At 40.0% G+C, this 21,870-nt stretch overlaps 1 protein-coding gene across 8 annotated transcripts in view; it reads left to right on the top strand.

The window, feature by feature from the left end:
• NHSL1 (NHS like 1) overlaps nucleotides 1-21,870 on the top strand; it is a 264,179-nt gene that overhangs the window by 194,765 nt on the left and 47,544 nt on the right. For 7 of the 8 annotated variants that reach the window (XM_089676245.1, XM_089676244.1, XM_089676242.1 and 4 more), the window contains exon 2: nucleotides 19,067-19,219. In XM_089676245.1, coding sequence (XP_089532371.1) covers nucleotides 19,067-19,219 — 153 coding nt within the window. Of the gene's footprint in view, nucleotides 1-14,575; nucleotides 14,927-19,066; nucleotides 19,220-21,870 lie in introns of those variants that run through there. The other variant, XM_089676248.1, reaches the window with a different exon arrangement.

The following is a 21,870-nucleotide window of genomic DNA, read 5'->3' as shown; positions in this document are numbered from 1 at the left end:
ACAAACAAGCAATAATACTCACCTAGGTGGATGCAGCAACAGTTGGATTATGCATTTGTCCCCTGCCGTGATCAAAGGTAGCTGAACACTCAGTTCTCTGTCTTCAGTGAGCAGTGAGCTGGTGATTGTCAGTCAAAGGCTCTCTGCTTTGCCCCTCCAGCACTCCCTGGACCACCAGACGGTGGAGGGGGCAGGAGTAGCTGGCTTAGCCTCTCAGCAGCTCACTGAGAGGCTGAGCCAGATGCCAGTCAGGCATCGGGATGGATCCTGACATTAAAGTCAGGACCCCTCCAGAGTCTGCACTGGCTGAGTGACATCAACCATCAGAGGATTTTAGCCAGCTGTTTTCTTAACATGGGTCATAGGTGTGCAGAACGAAGTGCATTCCTGTGATCCATAGAAGTATGGCCAAAAGAGCTTTGACCACACTTGTTCATTAAAGTGGAAGTAAAGTCAAAATGTAAAAAGTTGCTGACATACAGGGTATTTATGACAGAAGAAACCCTCTTCGTCTCTTCTGCCATAAATGCATCCTCCTGCCTGTCAACTCTCATGTACACTGAGCCATACATGCGTGGCTCAGCAAACTTTTATGGTCCCGATACGTGCCGCGGTGATGTGACTCCCATGCGCATGTGCAGGAATGACATCATCGCGGCCTGGCCTATTGCAAGGCACAGGACCCGGAAGGAAGACCGGGCAAAGATGGAAGCGCCGGGAGCTCTCCACATCGATTGCACCGCGGTGCTAGAGGGCATCTTTTGACAGGTAAGTCGGTCTGATGCTGCATCCAGGGGCGAACTGACCATTTGGAAACTCGGGCACTGCCCGAGGGCCCAGGGTCAGTAGGGGGCTCCATGAGATGCCCCTGGTACCTTTTTCATAGGCTTTTTTGAGTTTGGGCAAGTACACAGGGGCCCCATGATCCCCAATTGCCCGGGGGCCCCATGAGTTGTCAGTCCGCCCCGGCTGCATCTATGCTCCACCGGCTCTAAGTGTGAGAACTCAGTGATCAGATGACCGCTGATCACCGAGTTCTCACCACCGCTGTGAGCAAAGAGCGGTGACTGTCAGCCACCGCTCTCTGCTGTGCCCTCTTCAGGTGCCGCTTCAGACTCTGGGGTGGATTCCGACTGTAAAGTCTTGATCTTTCCCCAGCTTGGACCAGCTGAGTGATGTCAACCGACTATAGGCTTCAGCCCTCTGTCAGCTGAAAACGGGTCACAGGAGTGCACAACAAACTGTACTCCTGTGATCCACTGGAGAAGTACAGCCAAAAGAACTCCTTTAAACTAGCAAATGCGTTATTGTGAATATGTTACCCCAGCTTTAGAAGCTATCTGAAATGCATGATAGAGAAGACACCACTGCTTCATTCATTGGCTGTATTAGCAGTCCCAGCACAGCATATGTATTCTTCATGCCTTTTTATCTAACTTTTTTTTTGGTATGTTCCACCAAACACAGGGACTGTCAGTTCTCTTCCTTTACACCGCAAGACAAGTGCTCTTTGTTGATTCTGTTATCCTCCCTCTGGCACAACTACTAGTAATGGAAAACATCCTAAAACACATGATGAGCAGATGGTTAGCATACAATCACATTGAATGATTAAGTAGTCAGAGAGGAGGTGAAAAGCTTTGTTGAAATAAATGTATTTAATTACGGTGCACTGGCTGTGATAGATGGCACTCGCCAGTCACAGGAACTGAATGGCCTGCCCACCCTTTCAAAGCTTTTTATAATGTGCTGGAATCTTGACCTGCCAGGCCTGGCACATTCAGCTATATGTAAATGAACATTTGCAGAGGACAGGATTTCTTTCATTATATAATGTCTCATGGTTCTGCCTTATGTAAATTGCTTCATAGCTCAACTTGTCATTGTGAATGCAACACACATCTAACACACACCTAGGGATTGAATTTAAACCAATTGATAAAATTTCATAAAAACTTCATGTCATTTCAAAAGGTTCTTCAGTATTTTTAAATTTGCAGATTTCATTAGAATACCTGGTGATCCTGTCATGAAGATTCCTTTTCAGGCACTTTTTCTTGGGGGGTTGCAGCTGTCTCTTGTGTTCTTGGGTTGTCACATGCAAGGCTTGTGGACATGCAGGCATGGTCTACTGATGTCACAATTAGGAAGCCAGTCCAGAGCAATAATATGCTGCTGATGCTGGGGTAGGAAAGGAGAAAGCAGAAAAGAAAGCAAAAAAGATTAAAAAAAAGTGAAAATATTAAAAAAGTGCAATTGTTTATGCTCATGTTTTGGTAACCTAATTGACACCTAGTTAGGATTTAGAACTGTTTAAAAACTGGAAAAATTGAAAATAATCACAAAAATTAAAATATTGCCACTAGCAACCAATCATGTTTCATAATTTAATTTATGGACAGTCAGAGATTGCTGGGATCACACAACTGGCTCCAGCATCCCTCATAACATTACAAATAAAACACTTTAAAGGTGCCCTCTCATGTTTTAAGGCATCAACTCAATTTAGCAGAAAATTCTTTATACTTTTATTTACATTAACCTAAAAAATGGTCATTGAATCTTTAAATTGCATATATATGTGTAGGCCACCAAGGCCAGTGCAATATTACAAAGCGATGAATACTACCACAGATATAAAAAATGCTTTACAGTCTGCCCTCAACCCCATACCCTCCAGCATTATTTATCTCTATATATCCTTTATACAAAACGTATATTCGCTTCTCTTGCATGCTGTTGACGCTGGGGGGCCCTGGCAGCAGATGCACAACATGTTTCATGGGTTCAGAATTTTTTCAGATTCTGTGAAACAATGAGGAGATTCCAATGATATTTAATAAACATAATAAGATATCAGATGCTCCACCCTGAGAAAACAGATTGAGTGGGAAGGATCCCCAGTAAAATAAGCCGATTCCTCTCCAGTACTTGGCCTCAAATTGAAGGGCCTCCTAATTCACAATCATGGCCAAATTTTCAGTATGGATCAAGAAGCTACCAAAATGTGTTCTGCAGCTGTTCCTCTGCGGTTTGGAGAGAGAAGAGGGGCATGTTGGGGGTGGTAAAAACGCGGCCCATCCAACTGTTTTTACTGCTCCTAACAACAGGTGTAAAATAGGCCTAAAACTGATGAAAGTTATTTGGTTCAACAGTACTGGTTGCTATCAATTACTGTAGTTTTCCATGGTCATTACTTTTTGTGCTGCCTTATTAAGTAAGCGTGTTTGTATGAATGAGCTTCATTATTTATAGCAGAAATAAACCTCTTTTCTACTTTATAGGCCTGAGTTGTTTAGAAATGGTATATCTTGGGACAGAGGAGCTAAAACCTTATTGATTTCTTGTTTCATAAGGTTGAAAGTTCATTCACACTGATTGCATCATTGATTTTTTTTCCACCAATTTGATTCAAACAAGACATTCCTAGGATTAAACTCTTCTTGTTGATGTCAGCCCTCCCACAGTGTATTCATTTGGATCAGCGGCTTTTATAAAAATGTGCACTTTGTTTAATAGCACAGAAATAAATGCAGTGGTCATCATTGTCCATAAGAGCTGGTGAGAAATACAATGGGGTAGATTTACTAAAACTGGAGAGTGCGGAATCTGGTGCAGCTGTGCTAGCCAATCATCTTATAACTTTAATTAAACTTCAACAATAAAACCTGAAAGTTGATTGGTTTCTATGCAGAGTTGCACCTAATTTTGCACGCACCTGATTTAGTAAATAACCCCCAATTTTATTAGTAAGAAAGCTTGCAATCACAGTATAACAGTGCAAACCTTTGAAACATCAATTGTTATCACAGATAATGAATATACTGTATTTTCTAGTGCCTGGTGTTTTCTTGTCTCATAGGTGCATATGTAAAAGAAATACCCACCTCCTGCTTTATTCCCTGCTGTACACAGGAATTGTAACAGTAGGTGCAAACCTTCTCCTTATTGCATGATAAGACAATGTTATATGATGGCGCAGAGACCCCACATCATTCATGACATGCCTAATGATGGTTCCCAGCTTTGTCCTGAAACCATGTCCTTCTATGTGATCATGCAATTAATAAAAGCTTTGCACTCATAGTTTTCTTCCTTTTTCAGAATTTTCTTAATACAATATGTAGAACTGTAAGTCCTCTTATCAAACGTTTTGGGTCCTTAAGAAGCGGGAGTATCCACAAAATGCGTAGACCTACATCATAGTGAAGAAATGTCACCAGCAAACCAAGTATTCCTCAAAATGGGTCCAAAGCTTTATTTTGTGGTCATATGATAAACACATAGACAACGTTTCGGAGTCACACAGGACCTCTTCGTCAGGCCCTAACGAAGGAACCCTGCGTGGCTCTGTAAAGTTGCCTTTGTGTTTATCATGTGACCACAAAATAAAGCTTTGGACCCATTTTGAGGAATACTTGTTTTGCTGGTGACATTTCTTCACTATGATGTAGGTCTACGCATTTCGTGGATACTCCCGCTTCTTAAGGACCCAAAACGTTTGATAAGAGGACTTACAGTTGTACATATTGTATGAAGAAAATTCTGAAAAAGGAAGAAAACTATGAATCAGCCAAATCCATTGCAGGTAAATACAAATATATACACAAATACCTAGTATGTGTGATATAAGATTACCAGTGTAGCCATCTAGGAATTCACACTACCTATAGATTTTACATCCATGTATAGTCAAACAGTGTTCTTCTAAAACGCTCTTGCCTTCCCCTGTAAATTCCTGTATTTTTTGCTTACATTCCTCACAAGTGAGGAAATCTTCTTATTTGCTCCTGTGACATCGTCACAAGACCCACCAAGAACCCAGGGTGCAGGATGCAAGAGGGCAGCCTGCGTCACTTTCTCGAGAATGCAGGGCTCCCTATTGGATTATATATGTTGTACTGATTGGCAAAGAGACAGAGTGACAATGCTGTATAAGTGATAATGCTGCTGCACAGGGTGACAACTGCATGCCAGATGACACGGTCACCCCGTCAAAAAAAATCCCCTTAATATGACAGGAATGCCAGGTGTTTATTAAAGCAAGGAGCTTGAGCAAGTTAAAGAGGACCTTCAGTCTTAAAAAGGAGTTTTCTTACCAGCAACATCCCCTTGTTCTTTACAACAGACTTTCTCAACCTTTTCAACACCAAGGATCCCTTGAAATAACTTTCTGGTCTCAGGGAACCCTGCTAAAAATTACTATATCTACAACTCATGATACATTAGTGTGATCGTCAGTGGGAAGAATGCTCCTTGTGCTCCTTTGTGGTCATTGGGAAGAATTATCCCCTTACAGATAGCTAAAAAGATCAATGGTGTCAGTTGGAACTTATCTGAGAGGCAAAAATTGCTCATTGCTTGAGGAACCCCTAGGAACTTCTGGAGGAACTCTGGGGTTCCATGGGAACCTGGCTGAGAAACATTTATCTACAATCTGAAATGACATTGTTCAATCTTTTTTATTTTGTTATATATTGTTTTTTTTTTTTTAGATTTCTTTAAATTTCTTTCACTGTGACCATTAGTGGCAAGAAAGATCTGTACCAGGTCCTGCAGCCTGATGAACCATGCATGTCACATATCCCAGAAGCTGCATGAGCTGTGAGTCAAAGCAGTTTGTGGGTCTAGTCATTCATCAGGGCCAAGCTGCCTGAATACAGAAGAGGCAGCAAGGTTCCCAGTCCGGTCAGAGGGAAAGACGGTAGCGCAGGATTTGGCTTGGGCAGCAGACCACAGTAGGACAACTATGAATTGGCTGGACAGGGTAATTTAACCGCCTCCCGTCTGCCATATGAGGAAATGATGGGCAGGCAGCGACAATCTCATTATGGGAGGATGTCATATGACGTCCTTCCACTCTAACTGCACGTGTGCCTCCGGGGGCGTGAGGCATTTGGCGGTGCACTGTGTCCCTGGGACACAGCAGATCATTGATCACACTAAAGAGCCGATGATATCAGCTCTGTCATGTGATCAGCTGTGTGTACACTGATGATCGCCAATCAGTGCCAGTCAGTATCTCCAATCAGTGCCGTCTATCAGTGCCACCTATCCGTGCCCATCAGTGCCGCATAACAGTTTCAATCAATGCCACCTATCGGTGCCAATCAGTGCCACCTATCAGTGTCGCCTATCAGTGTCATGTATAAGTGCTGCTTTTCAGTGCCCATCGGTGATACCTGTCAATGCCCAACAGAAAGCTCTATATGTCTCAAAAAAAAGATAAAAATTTGGTTTGGGTGCACTGTTGCATGACTGTGCAATTGTCACTCAAAGTGCGACAAAGCTGAAAGCTAAAAATTGTCCTGGGCAGGAAGGGGGTAAAAGTGCCTGGTAGGCAAGTGATTAATGTGATGAGGACAGCCGATTTTTACTTGTCTGTATTGACTCTTTAAAATGACTGTATCTAGAACATCAGGACTAGTATAATTTTAATAGGCACTTGTTTCTGGGTAACCGCTTCTATTCGAAATACTTTTTTTTTCTTTAAAGAAAGACCTTTCATGTCTATGGCTAGCACACGAGTGGTCACAGGCTGGCAGATATCTGATGTATATGCTGGAAAAGTGGCAACAGCCTTATCTTTGATTACAGATTAAATTTAATGATTCATTTCCAGTCTCAATGATTGAACTTTATTTCAACTTTTGGTGCCGCAAAATTACCGTATCTGTTGCATTCATTTGCATCAAGAGTACTGTCAGGTTATCATCTGAATATTTTGAATCTGTATCATTTGGCTTTTATCCAATGATCATGGGTCCATTGTGTTTGCTTTGCTGTTTTGCTAGGAAGACATAGAGGGGTTGATTTACTAAAGTTGGAGAGTGCAAATTCTGGTGCAGCTGTGCATTGTAGCATTGCAGCTTCTAACTGCAGTTTGTCAATTAAACTTGGAGAAAAAAAAAACCTGGAAGCTGATTGGTTTCTATGCAGAGCTGCACCAGATTTTGCACTCTCCAGTTTTAGTAAATGAACCCCACACTATTATTTTCCTGTATCAGGTTATGTGCTCCATTTTCTGTTTTTTCAGTGCTATAGTCTAACCATAATCATGGATGTAATATTTACAAAAAACATCTTTACTGGTCATATTCTAACAGTTTAATAGTCCAGTGCTTTCCCATGGTTGTATTGTTTTAAATACACAAATATACTGGCTCTGACATTTAAAGGACACATAACCTTTACTGCTGCCTGTGTTAATTAAATGCTTCTCAGATCAAATTGGGACACAATGTGATTTTCATCTATGACGTGACCACTCTGTGCTTGCCTGTGTTTAATCAATTAAGATATACCATGGCACAAACACTATGATTCAAATAATGGTGTGTATCAGCGATGCTTTATGTCAAGGTATACCATATGCTATTAGTCAGGCCTGCTATCAGCATGTTATTTGGTCAATACAGGGGGTTGGGAACACTGGCGCCTACTCCTCTTTCTTTTAACCCAATTATAGATCTATTTAAATGTATTCATTTTTTAATTTGAAGGAAGTTTCTTATTAGTGATATTTCTGTTTAGCTAATTATTGTCTGATAGTGTTATATTGTGTTGATTTGTCTATAGTTTAACAGTTATAATTTTCCAACCATCTATGTGCTCTAAATCAGGTGTCAGCACATTCCTGTATTAGCCTTAAAATTGATTACTGTGTCCCTGGTGAGTCCCTTGGAATCCGAGGTCCAGGCTGTACACAGGAACACTACTCGTTTGGACAATAAAACTGAAAAGGGGGTAGGTCCTAGGCCCCTTTCAGATGTTTAGTACAGCAGGGGATCTGTGTGCTGATCAAAGCAGGGCTGGCGGATAACAGATCCATGTCCGCTCAGTTTCTGCAGAGCAGACACGGACAGAGCCTGCTCTGCTCTATGGGTGGCTGGGAGTAAATGGATTCTGCTGTCCGTTTACTCCTAACTGCCCTCTGATCCAATCCACCCAGACAGATGGGGGCAGATTCCCTTCCGTTTTTTTTTTGGCAGACCAGATTGGATTGGACTGGACACAAGTCCATTTACACCCGCTGGTTTATAGGAATGAACGGAGTGTCCGATGAGGTCCACCTGAAAAGCTGACAGGTGGACCTGATCACGCCCTTCGTGTGAAAGGGGCCTTATTCTTAACTTGGGCAGAAGTTAAAGCTAAATGTACAGCTTGGAATAAAGCTAGCTTTACACGGATAGATTTTTGTTTAGAATACCCGAACAGTGACTGCATCTGCAGACAACCCCAAACACTCCTCTCCAGGCTATCTACCCTTTGCTCCACTGACTGATGGATGCTGGCCCCAGACAATCTGTGATCCATACACAAAATACCAAAAAACATAAAGGAAGAAGCTTTACTTCTTAAAGCCCAGAGTAAACTTTAAAGGATATAGTCCAGTAGAAGGTTAATCCACCTGCTCCTCTAACATGTTTCACTCTGCTAGTATCCTAAATGTACAGTGATATGATTGGGTGCAGTCACTGTTTGGCCGACAGTTTTTCACCAGACTCCTTCAACAAAAGTCGATTGAAAAAATGTAGCTTGGTGGTGCTAACAGGGCCAACCATGTTTCGAATGTTAGCAGAATAAGCAGGAATCAGCTAAAATTTAAACTGGCCTGATTGTACTGTCTCTTTTAGAGCCAGGGTGGATGAAAATCGATGATTTTTAAAAAACTATTTTAAAAATCTGAATTTTTTAAATTTAAATTGGATTTTTTTTATTTTTTTGCTCCATAAGACGTACCTAGGTTTTAGAGCAGGAAAATAAGAAATAAAATATTCTGAACCAATGGACTGAAGACATAGTACAGGGAATGACCAGAGACTGCAGACATAGTACAGGAGATGACCAGAGACTGCGGATATAGCATGGGAGATGACCAGAGACTGCAGACATAGTACAGGGAATGACCAGAGACTGCAGACATAGTACAGGAGATGACAAGAGACTGCGGACCTAGTGCAGGAGATGACCAGAGACTGCCGACATACTACAGGAGATGACAAGAGACTGCGGACATAGTACAGGAAATGACCAGAGACTGCAGACATACTACAGATGACCAAAGACTGGGGGCCTAGTACAAGAGATGACCAGAGACTGCGAACATAGTACAGGAGGTGACCAGAGACTGCGGAGTGGATTTTGACAGGTGCCCGCTCCCACTTCTGCAGAGTTGTCTTCTCCCCTTGTCTGCTAGCACACGTGACAGGTCCCAGAAGACTTCCGGACCATTCACAAAGTGCAGCGCTTCTCGCGCATGCACAGTGGGCACCTGGCTGTGAAGTTGCAAGCTGTTACAGCCGGGTGCCCACACTAAAGATGCCGACACCGGAGAGAGAAGACGGTGAGGACACCACTAGACCGAGGAACAGGTAGGACCGAGGAGCAGGTTTTGCTTCACAGAAGAGCCGAGCAGCTGACCCGGAATTCTAGCGCTGCGGGAATACTGGGCCGGCCGCTCCATAAGACACACAGACATTTTCCCCCATTTTTTGGGGGGAAAAAGTGCGTCTTATGGAGCAAAAAATACAGTACATTTTTGGTAAACTCATTCAATGAATCCAAGCTCTGCAAGCTGAGATAACATGCACTGCATTAATGCATTTACACAATTTTACAGTAACCATGAGAAAAAACATGAAATAATAGAATTTGAGTAGTCCTCCAGCTATGTGTGAGTAACCTAAAATTGGTTCTGATATTGCTGTTTTACTAACCTGACAGCTTATTATTCTAAAACGGAAACCTTCATTTGGTTTGCAAATATTAAAGATTCTAACTACCAGCAAGAATGAGTCGGATTCCTTACATTTAAAGATAACCTGTCATTTTAGATCCTTCAAGGCAGCGCCTGTTAGCAGGCATCCACTCACCTGCTGCCGCCACGTCCCTCACCTTGTTGTATCACTGCTGCATCACCAGCCGCCCCATTAAAGTGAATGGGACTGTCAGTGAGACAACAGCGGGTCAGAGGAGCCGCTGCAGGACAGAGATGACAGTTGCTCTTTCAAAGTTATGATTTAAATCTGGCCTTTTCTCTAGTGATTTAAATCATGATTTAAATTGTGCTTTAAATCAACTTGATTTAAATCAAATCCACCCTGTTTAGAGGTACCAAAACTATATAATATGAAGCTCTACCTTAGCAGTTTTTTTTAATTTCAGGCAATTTCAAGCAGGCAGGGCCTTGTAATGTTGTTGTTAGAACTAAAGTAAATTGTACAATTAGATTGTAGAATGTATGGCCAGCATAAGGCTTTTTTCACACCTGAATGTCTTAGGTGCACTGTTTGTATGGAACTTCGTAGTTGTATTGGACATTTCAGGCAACTACCTCTGGCATTTGCTGTTGTGCTATTGTTACCTTACTTTGTCGGCCAGGTGAGATTTACTTTGGGAAAACATAAATGGAGAAAATCCTAAATACTGCCCAAAGGTCAGTGTTTCTTGATTTCAGATTGATAACTCATGACTGTTGATAAATTATATATATCTTCCAAGTCACACTCAGTATCTCCTAGCAGATACTAGGAACTACTGTATATCTTTATTGCCATAGTGCTGTCTTTTGGTTTGGTTTGCATGTGCTTCCTGATAACTAATTCAGTTCTCCTTTATCACTCACTTCCTTTCACTGCTGCTTTTGTGATTTGTCAATTGTCAGAGGCATGGATAGTCACTGAATGAATATAATCAGGGGGGGATGTGATATGAAAGAGGCTTTTGTGAACCTCTGACATTGGGGATAAGGGGCCAGCTGAATCTAGACAACATTTGTGTAGCTGCCATACATATGCAGGTCTCCTTCTCAGTGGCATGTGGTCATCTGAGCATTTATAAAACTGTCCAGAATTAACAGGTATATCCAGACAAGTGACAACGATCCACGGCATCCATGTCAGGCAGGGAGTGATATAAATGGTTGTTCCGGAGTTGTACACATTGGCTGATGGCCATGTGGATGAACACATCTTCCATTTGTATACACAAAGCATGGGCAAACCAACAACTATCTGCACAGAAGGGCTAAGTTAAATCTGCTGTGCAGTTAAGCCAGCCATACATAGATCGAAATTCGGCTGGTTCAGCGGGGACCAAAAGAATTTCAATCCATGTATCGGCTAGCCGGTTGTACACCAGTCTATCTACCAGCTTAGTCTGGCACCACTGATTATTTCATTGTGCCAGCGGGGAAGGCTCCCCACCAGCAGTATACAGTAGCTCAGCAGGAGTGATTCCTCCATCCACATTGAATGTGTGGATAGGGGAATCAGTTCATTCAACCACTGGTTGAATGGAAAAAAATGAATCATGTATGGTCTGCCATATTCTATATGTCTATCTTACAGCGCATCGTAACCCAAGACAAAAAATTTAATTTAGTGAACCATACCATTCCTTAGATGTAGGCACATTAGTTTTCTTTTTTTCAGAATTTTTCCTTTAATTTTTACCTGGTGACCTGCCAGTGACACACTTCCTGTCCTAAGGCAACAACACTCACTATACTTTATCTAAGGAGGTGCAGCATTGTCATTTTAGGACAGGATTACAATAACTCCCCACTTTCCTCTTCTCCATAACATAGAGAGAAGAGATTCTGAAGCCCTCAGAGATAGTTGGGAACAATGCTAACTGATAAAAGCAGCACAGGCAGAGTGCACAGAAATTATAAGCTGATAAGATTTCTTGCAGGATCAATATATCTATCGGACTGATATTAAAGAAAGCTTTCAGTGGTATATTACCAGACCTAAAGGGAGCAAATAAGAGTAGTTCATTTTTATGGTCTACATACACTTTAGGAAATTGCTTTTTCTTAAGGTACATGTGCAAATTTTCTACTCATTTGAGATTTTACCCGCAAACATTTTAGCATTTTTGTGTACTGTGTCTCATGTTTGATATTTATTCGTTCAGATATCCCTAACCTGAAAGATACAATTGGCATGCTCTCAGATGATCTTCTATTTTCCCTTGACTATAGAAGGCCAAATCTGTTACAGATCGGGACATTTGCTGCTGAAAAGGAGATATATCAGACTCATCTGCAGTTGAATCGGCAGCTATGAACATGTTGATGGAATGAGTCAGCCACTATTTATTGATAAATGTATAGGAAATGATATTGGCTATAGTTCGCAAAGTGTTACAAAACTTTGCCTTGTCTAGTGTGGTTGAATGCACATATAATGATCATGCTATACTGCTGATCTTATTATACATTTGAACATTTTTTGAGATTTAAGATTTGTATTCTACTTAGGTTGTTTGCTAATCTCTTAGTTATTGTCAGATTTTTTTCCAAGCGCTTGAGGTGTGGTAGCACATAGCAACCTGCTGAATCTAGTAGCTGCACTGTTGCTGGGTCGATTGTCATTTCATATAGGCAGGCTGCAGGCATACTGTGTGAGTGATTATGAAAGTGTCTGCCCCAGATGGCTGCACTGAGTAGGTCAACTGGAAATGTGACTGTAGGAGAGGGGTGATGGGTGGGAGAATAGATAATGTGTGTGACATTATCAATGTTACTAGGCAATGGCATCATTAAAAATGCATGTGCTGTCTCCACACTAGTGCAAGGAGCTTAGGGTTTAGGGACTATAGAGAGCCATTGGTCCAACATGTTGGAAAATCTCTGCAATTGATAAACATTTATAAAATATTAACAAATGCACATATAGGCTGAATGCACACTGGTTTAAAAAATTCTGCGCCTATAGGAGTTTAGTGCTTTGCCTGTAGAAGCAACTAATGTTATCCTATGTGTCTATGTACATTAGGTAGCCTAGAGGCATTTTTTAATCTCAGCATTTCTCAGGCAGAAAAAAAAATGTTTAGCATTTTTTTCTACCAGAAAATCGCTCTCAAAATACAAATCTCTTAACCACTGCTAAGCGCTACTAAACTCTACTAAATGCTACTACAAAAAAACCTCAAAACTAGTGTTTTTTCTGTCAAAAGCACTGTTTTTTTTTTTAAAGCCAGTGTACATTGAGCCATACAGTAAGCTCTGGCGTTAACCCACTGCCCTGTTATTGCTTGTTGCTCCCAATCCAGCTGCAGCGCTTGCAGCTATAGTGCCATGTATGGCATTACATAGCAGATTTTGTTTATTCTGATCTTACGGTCTTAGGAAACATGCAGTTGAATACTATGTTCTGAAAGTTTGTAGAGGATTTTTGTAAATGAATGTCCAATGAGTCTGCCTTTTTTTGTTTTTTAAATGTTTTCCCATTTTTGTCTGAAGATAGACCTATGTTTTATTCCAAGCCTTTTTACATTTACTTAGTATTATCTGACTTGCTACTTGTTTGTTTCAAGCATCTACCATTTTTTCTGTAAAATAAGACTTTGTAAGGTGATATGTTCATTTATCTAATTATATTTCTTTATATGATTAAAGGATCATTTGCAATTTCCATGCACATTTCCTTTACCTATACACATGGTTTGAAACTTACTGGCACTGTTGCACGTGTATTCTTACAAACGTTGTAGTAAAGAAGGTTCCTACTATATAAGGAAGAACATTTGCAAATCTAGATAGCCTCAACAACAGAATTAAATAGATGAGATGTAATGTTTGATAAAGGAAGAACAGCCTCACTTGTCCCACCGTGTCTAGCTATGCACCAAGAAACTTGCACTTGCCAGAATGGGTCTACTTGGTTGACCTTATGCCCCCTCGCTGTCTGGGAATCCATTGCTTCCCAACTATTTGAGTGACACATGCATTGCAGCCCAGCTACCGTTAAAACTCATGTAAAGAATCAGCTTCTCCTCAGTGCTCATGGGGCTCATTCTTGTTATGTTTGCTTCTTTATTATTATTTATTCAAAAATTTAGTTTCACCTTGGGTCAATATGCCAAAAAAAATGTGTCATTTATTATTATAACAGTTTTAAAATGACTTAAAACTGTAGTACAGATAAGCAGCTACAAACTTGTTCTGTTTCATAAAGAAATGGAAAAGACCAAATCATATAGGGTACAGTGGAAATGTAATTTAGTATATGTTTAGTATACACTGTATTAATTAGATCTTGTTTGCAAATGAACCATTGTATGTAGATAGAGTTTATGTTGGTGGAATTTGTAAATTAAATTTGTCATCTGTTAATAAACAGGGAGCGGCTCTTAATTTTTTTTTTCTTGAGTCTGAAAGTTAGAATTACGAATTAAAAGTTCATTGTATTAAAACATGGTTTACTGAGCTCAACTTGCATGACCATTGTGCAACAAATAAAGATTGTGAGCAGAAGCCAAAAAACAAAAGCAATCCAAACAATACCTTTGTGCCCAGGTAAGTGTGGAAATAAACAGACAATAATCATCTTTTAACAGCCCCACAGAGTAAAGTGCTTCTCATTGGTTTGTGTGGCAGGGTTTCAGGGAGGTGGGGGCGTTTGAATAACAATAGCTGAAAGCCAATACTGCCCCTTTCAGAGTGCCGAGCCCTGCACTGTAGCTTAGGAACTTCAATAGAGAATAGAGCAAACAGGCAGATCTGGGAATGGTAGGGAGGTGGGGGAAGAGGAAGAGAAATGACAGTCTTCTACAAGACAGAAAAAGAAGTCTTCAGTGAAGATGCAATGAGGCAGAAAGTCTGAAGTGAGCTAGTACATGGGTCACGTCTTCACGTCCAGGCATCTTCTCCCCACATCTGCTCTTCTGGCTCAGAGATTAAACTATGGAAGAGGGATTTCAGGGTCAAGGCTTAGCAGGAATCTTTATACTGTAGTGCTATAACAGAAGCAAAAAGTTGTCAGGAGGGATCATCAGAAGACGCTTTTGGATACCAGACCTTGGCAAATCTGCATGTTTTCTATGGCCTTGTAACTTTGAACCTGTAACTGATTGGAAATGGTGGTGTTTATCAACACAAAGCTGAAATCTCTCATTAGCCTGTTCAAGAAGAAGAGTAAGTAGCTACGAAAATGCAGTATACTAGATTGCTTTTATTCCTTATGTGATTCTTAAAATGTGAAATTGCCTTGCATGCCAGAGCCTGATACTGTTAGTATACTTTGTGTTGAATTACTGCTTGGCAATGCAGATCTGCAGGAGTCGCTGTCATGTGTTTGCGTACAAGCACTCCTCCACCTTGCGCTTTCTTGGCATACAGGCTTTTTCCCAGGATGCACATGCCTTTGTTAAACTCTTTAGACTAATGTTCTGTTGTTTCCTCTTACAATGTCATGGCTATTCTTTTGAAATCTGGAGAGTTCCTAAGAAAAAGAACCTTTTCTGTCTTTGAGATCTTTGTATTTGCTGTTCCAAACGTTTTTATGTGTTGTAAGGATAGACAATGCTATATTTGTAGAATGGAACTATTTCTTTTATACCAAGCTTTAGGAGAATTGTATTTTGACAGTTACCCAGGTAAATATCAAGGTCAAAGTCTTGTATTATTGTTTATTCTGTATAGAATATTGTAGACCTTTACTGAATCAATATAAAGTATTGAGTAGTTGTTTTTATACATTGATAATAGCGGCTGTTTTCTTTTTTCTCAGTATCTAAGTATATTGAATTGTGTAATTTCTGCAGTGCAGATAACTAATAGCTGTAATTAATTTTCAGGCTTTCCCCGATCCTCTCAACATGCCTAGGAAAAGCTTTGTTGAATGAGGATTTGTACTGCAGTTTACACCAGCTCTGGAGAGCTAGCCTAAGCACAAGTTATTGAACAATAGAGTGGGAGCAGCATGCTATTGAAAGCTTTACAGAGAAGAGAGCATGCACTTGCTAAGAGACTTGTCATTCTTAGTATTATAACATTAATTGGTCTAGAAATTATTAAATTACAATAACTATCAATATTTTTAAGGGATTGTTCTTCCTAATTGTATAATTTAGTATTGCATTGAGCAATAGGAATCACAAATGGGATGGTAAAGGTTGCCATAGCAATGTGCAAGGCTTTTCTGCAATGATAAGCACTTTAACCTTTGTATGCAAAGGGTAAGAGCCACCCTGAAGAGAGCATCTAGTGTATCGGATTCTTTGTGCCAACACTGACATATCTTTCCAACCTTGTTTATGCTTACATAGGCTCTGGAGGCACCCATTATAGTTCTGGTTAGTAGTGCATGATATATTTCCTCAGTAGTAGCTGTAGGTGAAGGTTATTTCTCTTGAATGATCTCTAGAGATTACAAAACATAGGGATGTATTTTACTGACACAGCTGTGTCTAACATTCCACCTATGATGGACAAAAAATAGTCATCCCTTCAGATTACTCCATGAACCTGCCCGACCATAAGGGTCACATATCAATGACGAATACAATTGTACAATGTATTTTATCTTCCGCACTATGTTAACCATTGTAGAGTATTTAAATGATGACCAATAATACCTAGCAACATACAAAACTAGGGTGGCTCTTCTAATCTGACCAAATGTGGAAATTACATATACAGTATATGCAATCTCTGCAAAACCCACTGACGGACCTAAGGATCCATCATCCAGGTTGGATTTATACCACCATCATTATTTTTCTTTCAAGATAAGGTCAGCACCAGGAGTGTATACACCTTTTACCATTAAAGTGCTTGAGTTTATGCAATGGATTCTTCTTTATAAAAACATTTGTTTTGCAGTTAATCCTTCCTATCACCTGGTGTCCTAGGTAAAAGAAGTAATAAACATAAATAAAACAAGTAGTGAATATCCAGAGGCTCTTCTTAGCCCTCCCGTGGTTTTAGTAGTCTGAGTTTTGTCAGTGCTGATCCCTCTGTTGTTGTTGGCTAATTGATAATTTGCTTCTGTATCCTAATGATTAACCTTTATCTCTTTTAATGACAAACAATTAAAGCTTCTTCTCTTTGAACTTTTTTCTGTTTCCATTTTACAACCAGCTTAACAATTATGGAGTTGCAAAACTTTTCAACTAGGTTGTAAAATATGGAGGAGCTTCTAACAAGCACAATGCAGATCCTTTGTTGGGTGCATGTCTCCTTATGAACAAACTCATTTGTTCACTGATACAGCTTTTATTATTTCTCAGCCGGTTCCATTTAGTCAAATGCTGATGTCCCTTACGTAATGCAATATGATAACCTCTATCTTTGTATCCATATGGCTACATGTTAGAACGTATTGCCACTTGCTGTCTGCACCTGACACGTGTCCCAGGGGATGGTGTGGCTCCATTTCTTGCTGTGTATATCCATGGCAGCAGATTTCAGGCATGGCTCGTGGAAAGGATATTAGTGTAGTTACCTAGGCACCAGAGGAGGTGAAAATTTTATGAGCAAATGAAACTAGCCTTCCTTCAGTGCTATGCTTTGTTTCCCATTTCATATCAGTTGTTTTATTGGAGAGAATGGTATAGCAGATGGTATTGTTGGTCTAATAATAATTTGGTATGATCACTTTTCTGAGCTGTCGCAGGAACATGTTAAGCCTTCAGTACATGACAGCTCAATATAAAATCTATCTTTGTTCTCTGTAGTATAATAGCATAATGTGCTTGCTACTTAGTTGGCAAGGAAACTGCACATACTTCATTTTATACCAGAACAGTGTTCTAGAAGGCTAAAGTTCTATTGACAGCAATGGACTATGTACTAAATGAAGTTAAAACAAAGTTGTTTTTGTGACAGAGAATTGGTTTTAGAAATGGAGGCAATGGACGTTGGCACGCTTCCATCCCTTAATCCTTCTAATCTTGGTTTTAGTGTGTAATTGCATTAATTATCCAGTTTCTTCCTAGTTAACCAGTTCATCAGCTTTTAGGATACCTTCATTGGGTCCATTTAGTAGCACAAAGGTTAATGTGCATCGGGGGATCCTTAATTCTATCAAATCCCACTATTAAAGAAAAAACTATACCCATTTTAAGTGTATGTATAGCCAAAACATTTTTAAGTTTTGGATAGAGTAAGCAACCCCTGTCCATTTTTTTTGCTGTCTTTATACAACTGGGGAAATTTCCTTCCCACAGACCCAGCAGAAAGCAAAAGGAAATCTCCCAAAGCAATTTCCCTGACAATTGTCCCCAAAACAGGTATCCCCTTTAGAGATTTCTCCTTTTCCTCTTTCCTGTTTTGGGGACAACACTGCAATTTTGGATTTCCCCTTTCTTTCTAGAGGACAATAGTTACCAATTCAAAAAGAGTAGTGAGTCTCCACAATTGGGACACAGACACCAAAAAACACCCTCCCCTTGATATCAAAAATTTGCATACAATGGCTATCTCTACAGATACACTTTAACAAGACAAAGTGCACAAGGGATTAACCCATGGCATACAATTATAATTACTCTTTTACACAGCAGGTTCCAGAAAACTGAAATCTGATTGCTGAAGTCTATTGCACTGCCATTAAAAAAAAAAGTCTGAAAATGTTGCCTTAAGTTGTCATTTAGTGGCCCATTGTTAACAGAACATTTTAGTATATTTATTGGGTTGTCGTGTGGTAATAATTTCACTACTACATTTATAATGAAATGGTAACCTTGAAGAAATGAACAGAAATGCTTACCTGGGCCATTCGTTTAAAAATTACCCATATGCCGAAGGCCAAATCTTTGCCACAGCTCAGTAGACAGTTGTGCCATCTGCTTAAAGCAACGAGTACCAGATGTTTGTTTATTTATCAGTTTTCTCAAGCTGAATGCTGACTAGGGACAAGAAAATGAAAAATCATCTTTAGGCATCCTAAAGTTATAGCACTAAACAAAATAAGCAGATTATTATTGTAGCTTGTATACTTCCCATAGATGGAACAATTCCACCGTGATGAACATGTTGCTTGAATGAGGATTGAACCATTCAGGGGTACACCTATGAAGTGATGGCAAGCGGTTTTAATATCTGAAGTTCTTGTTACTGCACACAGATATTTTCCAAATTGGAAAAGTCTCTGTGAAATCTGGCCAATCATTACCCCCTAATTAAAGGTGTGCACCACTCAAGTTCTTCAGTCCATTAGATTAATCTTCTAAGGAAGATGTCTGCTAGCCATTATCAATATTGTTCTACCTTCTTGAAGTGTTTCTCAAGTTCGAACAATAACTAATAAGAGCATTCTTTCCATCTTTCCAGCTGTTTCCAATCTAGATGAAGAAAACAAGTGGACAGTCCACTACACGGCATCTTGGCACCAACAAGAAAATGTCTTCCTTCCCTCATCCAGGCCTCCATGCGTAGAGGATTTGCACAAGCAAGCCAAAGTGAACCTGAAAACTGTTCTGCGAGGTAAGTAGCAGCCAATCAACTTTGACTTATCAATTACATAATGTGAGCAGAAACCTAAATGACTATACATTCCCTTTTCTCTTACATGTAGCTGTAGATTATCTTGTTTCTTTATGTTTGTAATAGCAATTCAAGTGTCATTTGGACCTAGTGAAATATCTTTACTGTGGGAAAGTTGGGTAAATCATTCACGTACTAGTAAAGATAGTAATATTTGACACATGTAGACAAAATTCTATGGCACATTACATTTACATAGTTAAATTGGCTAAAAAGAGACACAAATCCATCCAGTTCAACCAACAGAAAACACACACACAAATAGAAAACCTTCATATACTCTGTCCTATACCCACAGTTGATCCAGAGAAAGGCAAAAAAACCCAATAGAGCATAATCTAATTTGGTCCAGTGGGGGAAAAAAATTCTTCCTGAGCCTTCAAGAGGTAATTGGATATTCCCTGGATTATCTTTACCTATAAATATTAATATCTAGTTATATTATATGCATTTAAGAAAGAATTCAGGTCTTTCTAAAAACAATCCACTGAGCTGGCCAGAACCAGCTCTTGAGGGAGTCTATTCCACATTTTCACAGCTCTTACTGTGAAGAAGCCTTTCCATATTTTAGAGATTAGATCTCCTTTCCTCCAGATGTAAAGAATGCCATCTTGTCTTCTGTGTGAATAATTCTACACCAAGTTCACTATATGGACCACTTAGGTATTTATACATGTTGATCATATTCCCCCTTAATTTCCTCTTCTCAAGAGAGAATAAATAACACTGGAGACAATGGATTCCTCAAAAACATTACAGACAGGATGAAACCGATATTCTGCTTACATATTATTGCACTCTATTCACTTAAACTGTTACTAAACACAGGAACCTGTATCCACCATATCTGGTCTCCCACAGTACACAGAACATGGAAATGCAATTATTTTAGTAAATATAAACTAAATATAAGCTAAATCCCTTTTCTCATCAGCAGTTAGAGCAGTCTTGTGACTTATATCAGTGTCCAGCAGAGCACTGGTTAAAGCTTGTAGGAGGAGTTTTCATTCTCCCCTGATTGTCCTATGAGGCTGCATAACCCAGTGGTTCTCAACCTGTGGGTCGCGACCCCTTTGGGGGTCGAACGACCCTTTCACAGGGGTCCCCTAAGACCATCAGAAAACACATATTTCCGATGTGTAAAGAGCAGCTACTGTTTAGAAAGCAGCTGCTGTGTTGAAAGCAGCTACTCTGTGAAAAGCAGCTACTGTGTTGAAAGCAGCAGTATTGGAGGTAAAACGACACTCATGAATTATAATTACTGGGTAAATAATTTTATGGTTGGGGGTCACCACAACATGAGGAACTGTATTAAAGGGTCATGGCATTAGGAAGGTTGAGAACCACTGGCATAACCCCTGACCCTTTGTCTAGACAGTGCTGATTGGCCCTGTGCTGATCACATGCACTCTCCCAAGAAAAAAAACTGTCTAGCAATACACACCAAACTGTGTAAGTGCAGCTTGCCCTCAAGGCTCTGTTTTATCAGGAGATGGATTGGGGACAGTAGAAAAAGGAGAGGATCAGAGAAGACAGGATCAAACATCCTTTTTACACAATGCAGCAGCAGATTAACCCCTTGGGTTCCATAGTGAGTATAACAAACATTCTTTACTACATACATAGACCTGTTTTCTGTTGTAGGTTTAGTAACACTTTAATACCAAATTTACCAGATGATGAAGTTATGCTTTAAAATTGGATTACACATTGAAGACCAGGAAACAGATACACAAACTGCTGACCAGATAACATTTTGTAAATGTCAATGTCAAGAATTAACACACCTCCCAAAAGATTTTAGAATTCTTACTATGGCCTATCAGTCTGGAGGACCACACTAGAATGCAGCATGTATTGTTCTAGGTTTAGGTTAAAGCCTAATTCATCAAGGTAATTCATTTAAAGAAAGATACATGTATAGCTGTCACTGATCATACTGAATATCTAACTACCGTGTAGGTTTGGATGTCTTGTCTCAGCACTATGGATTCTAATCCTTCTTAAGAGCTTATGCTGTCTTATTACTAATCTCACATTGCATTGGTGGGCTGGAAGGTAACAGGGTGTTCTTTGTGAGGTGGAGGGGTCAGTTGGGTTTGCACAGATGCCCTCTGCTTTCCCACATGTATAAAATCTGTCAAAATGGAAACGTGCTGCTTTGGAAAATCCAGTCTGATCCATCAAATGTGTCCATGTTATCACATATAGTCAGCTTACCTGTAGCAGACGTTTGTCTGCAATTCATGGCTGGGTGAACTGCTGTGACCAATACTGGATTGGAATGTATCATGGTGTTTTCTATGGGATTGAGGGGTCACGGTCAGGTTTGCACAGATGCCCTTTGTCTTCCCACATGTTTAAACCTGCCATCATGGAAATTGTATTGATTGGGAAAATCCTGTCTGATCTATAGAATATGCCCATATGGCTGGTTTACCTATAAAGGGCATTTTAAAGTAGATGTACTGCTAGGACCAAATTGATTTTACACCAAGCTGACAGGTGATAATACAATAATTACAAATAATATAGAGGTAGGTTTGCTATTTTAATTATATTACTTTTTTTTTTTTAATAAACCTGCCACA

Source organism: Staurois parvus, unplaced genomic scaffold (assembly GCF_062004578.1).
Source record: "Staurois parvus isolate SC_StPar_1 unplaced genomic scaffold, SC_StPar_1.0 ptg000165l, whole genome shotgun sequence".
Lineage (NCBI taxonomy): Eukaryota > Metazoa > Chordata > Amphibia > Anura > Ranidae > Staurois > Staurois parvus.
Note: the sequence above shows the minus strand (reverse complement) of the source record. Positions and strands in the feature narration are given on the sequence as shown.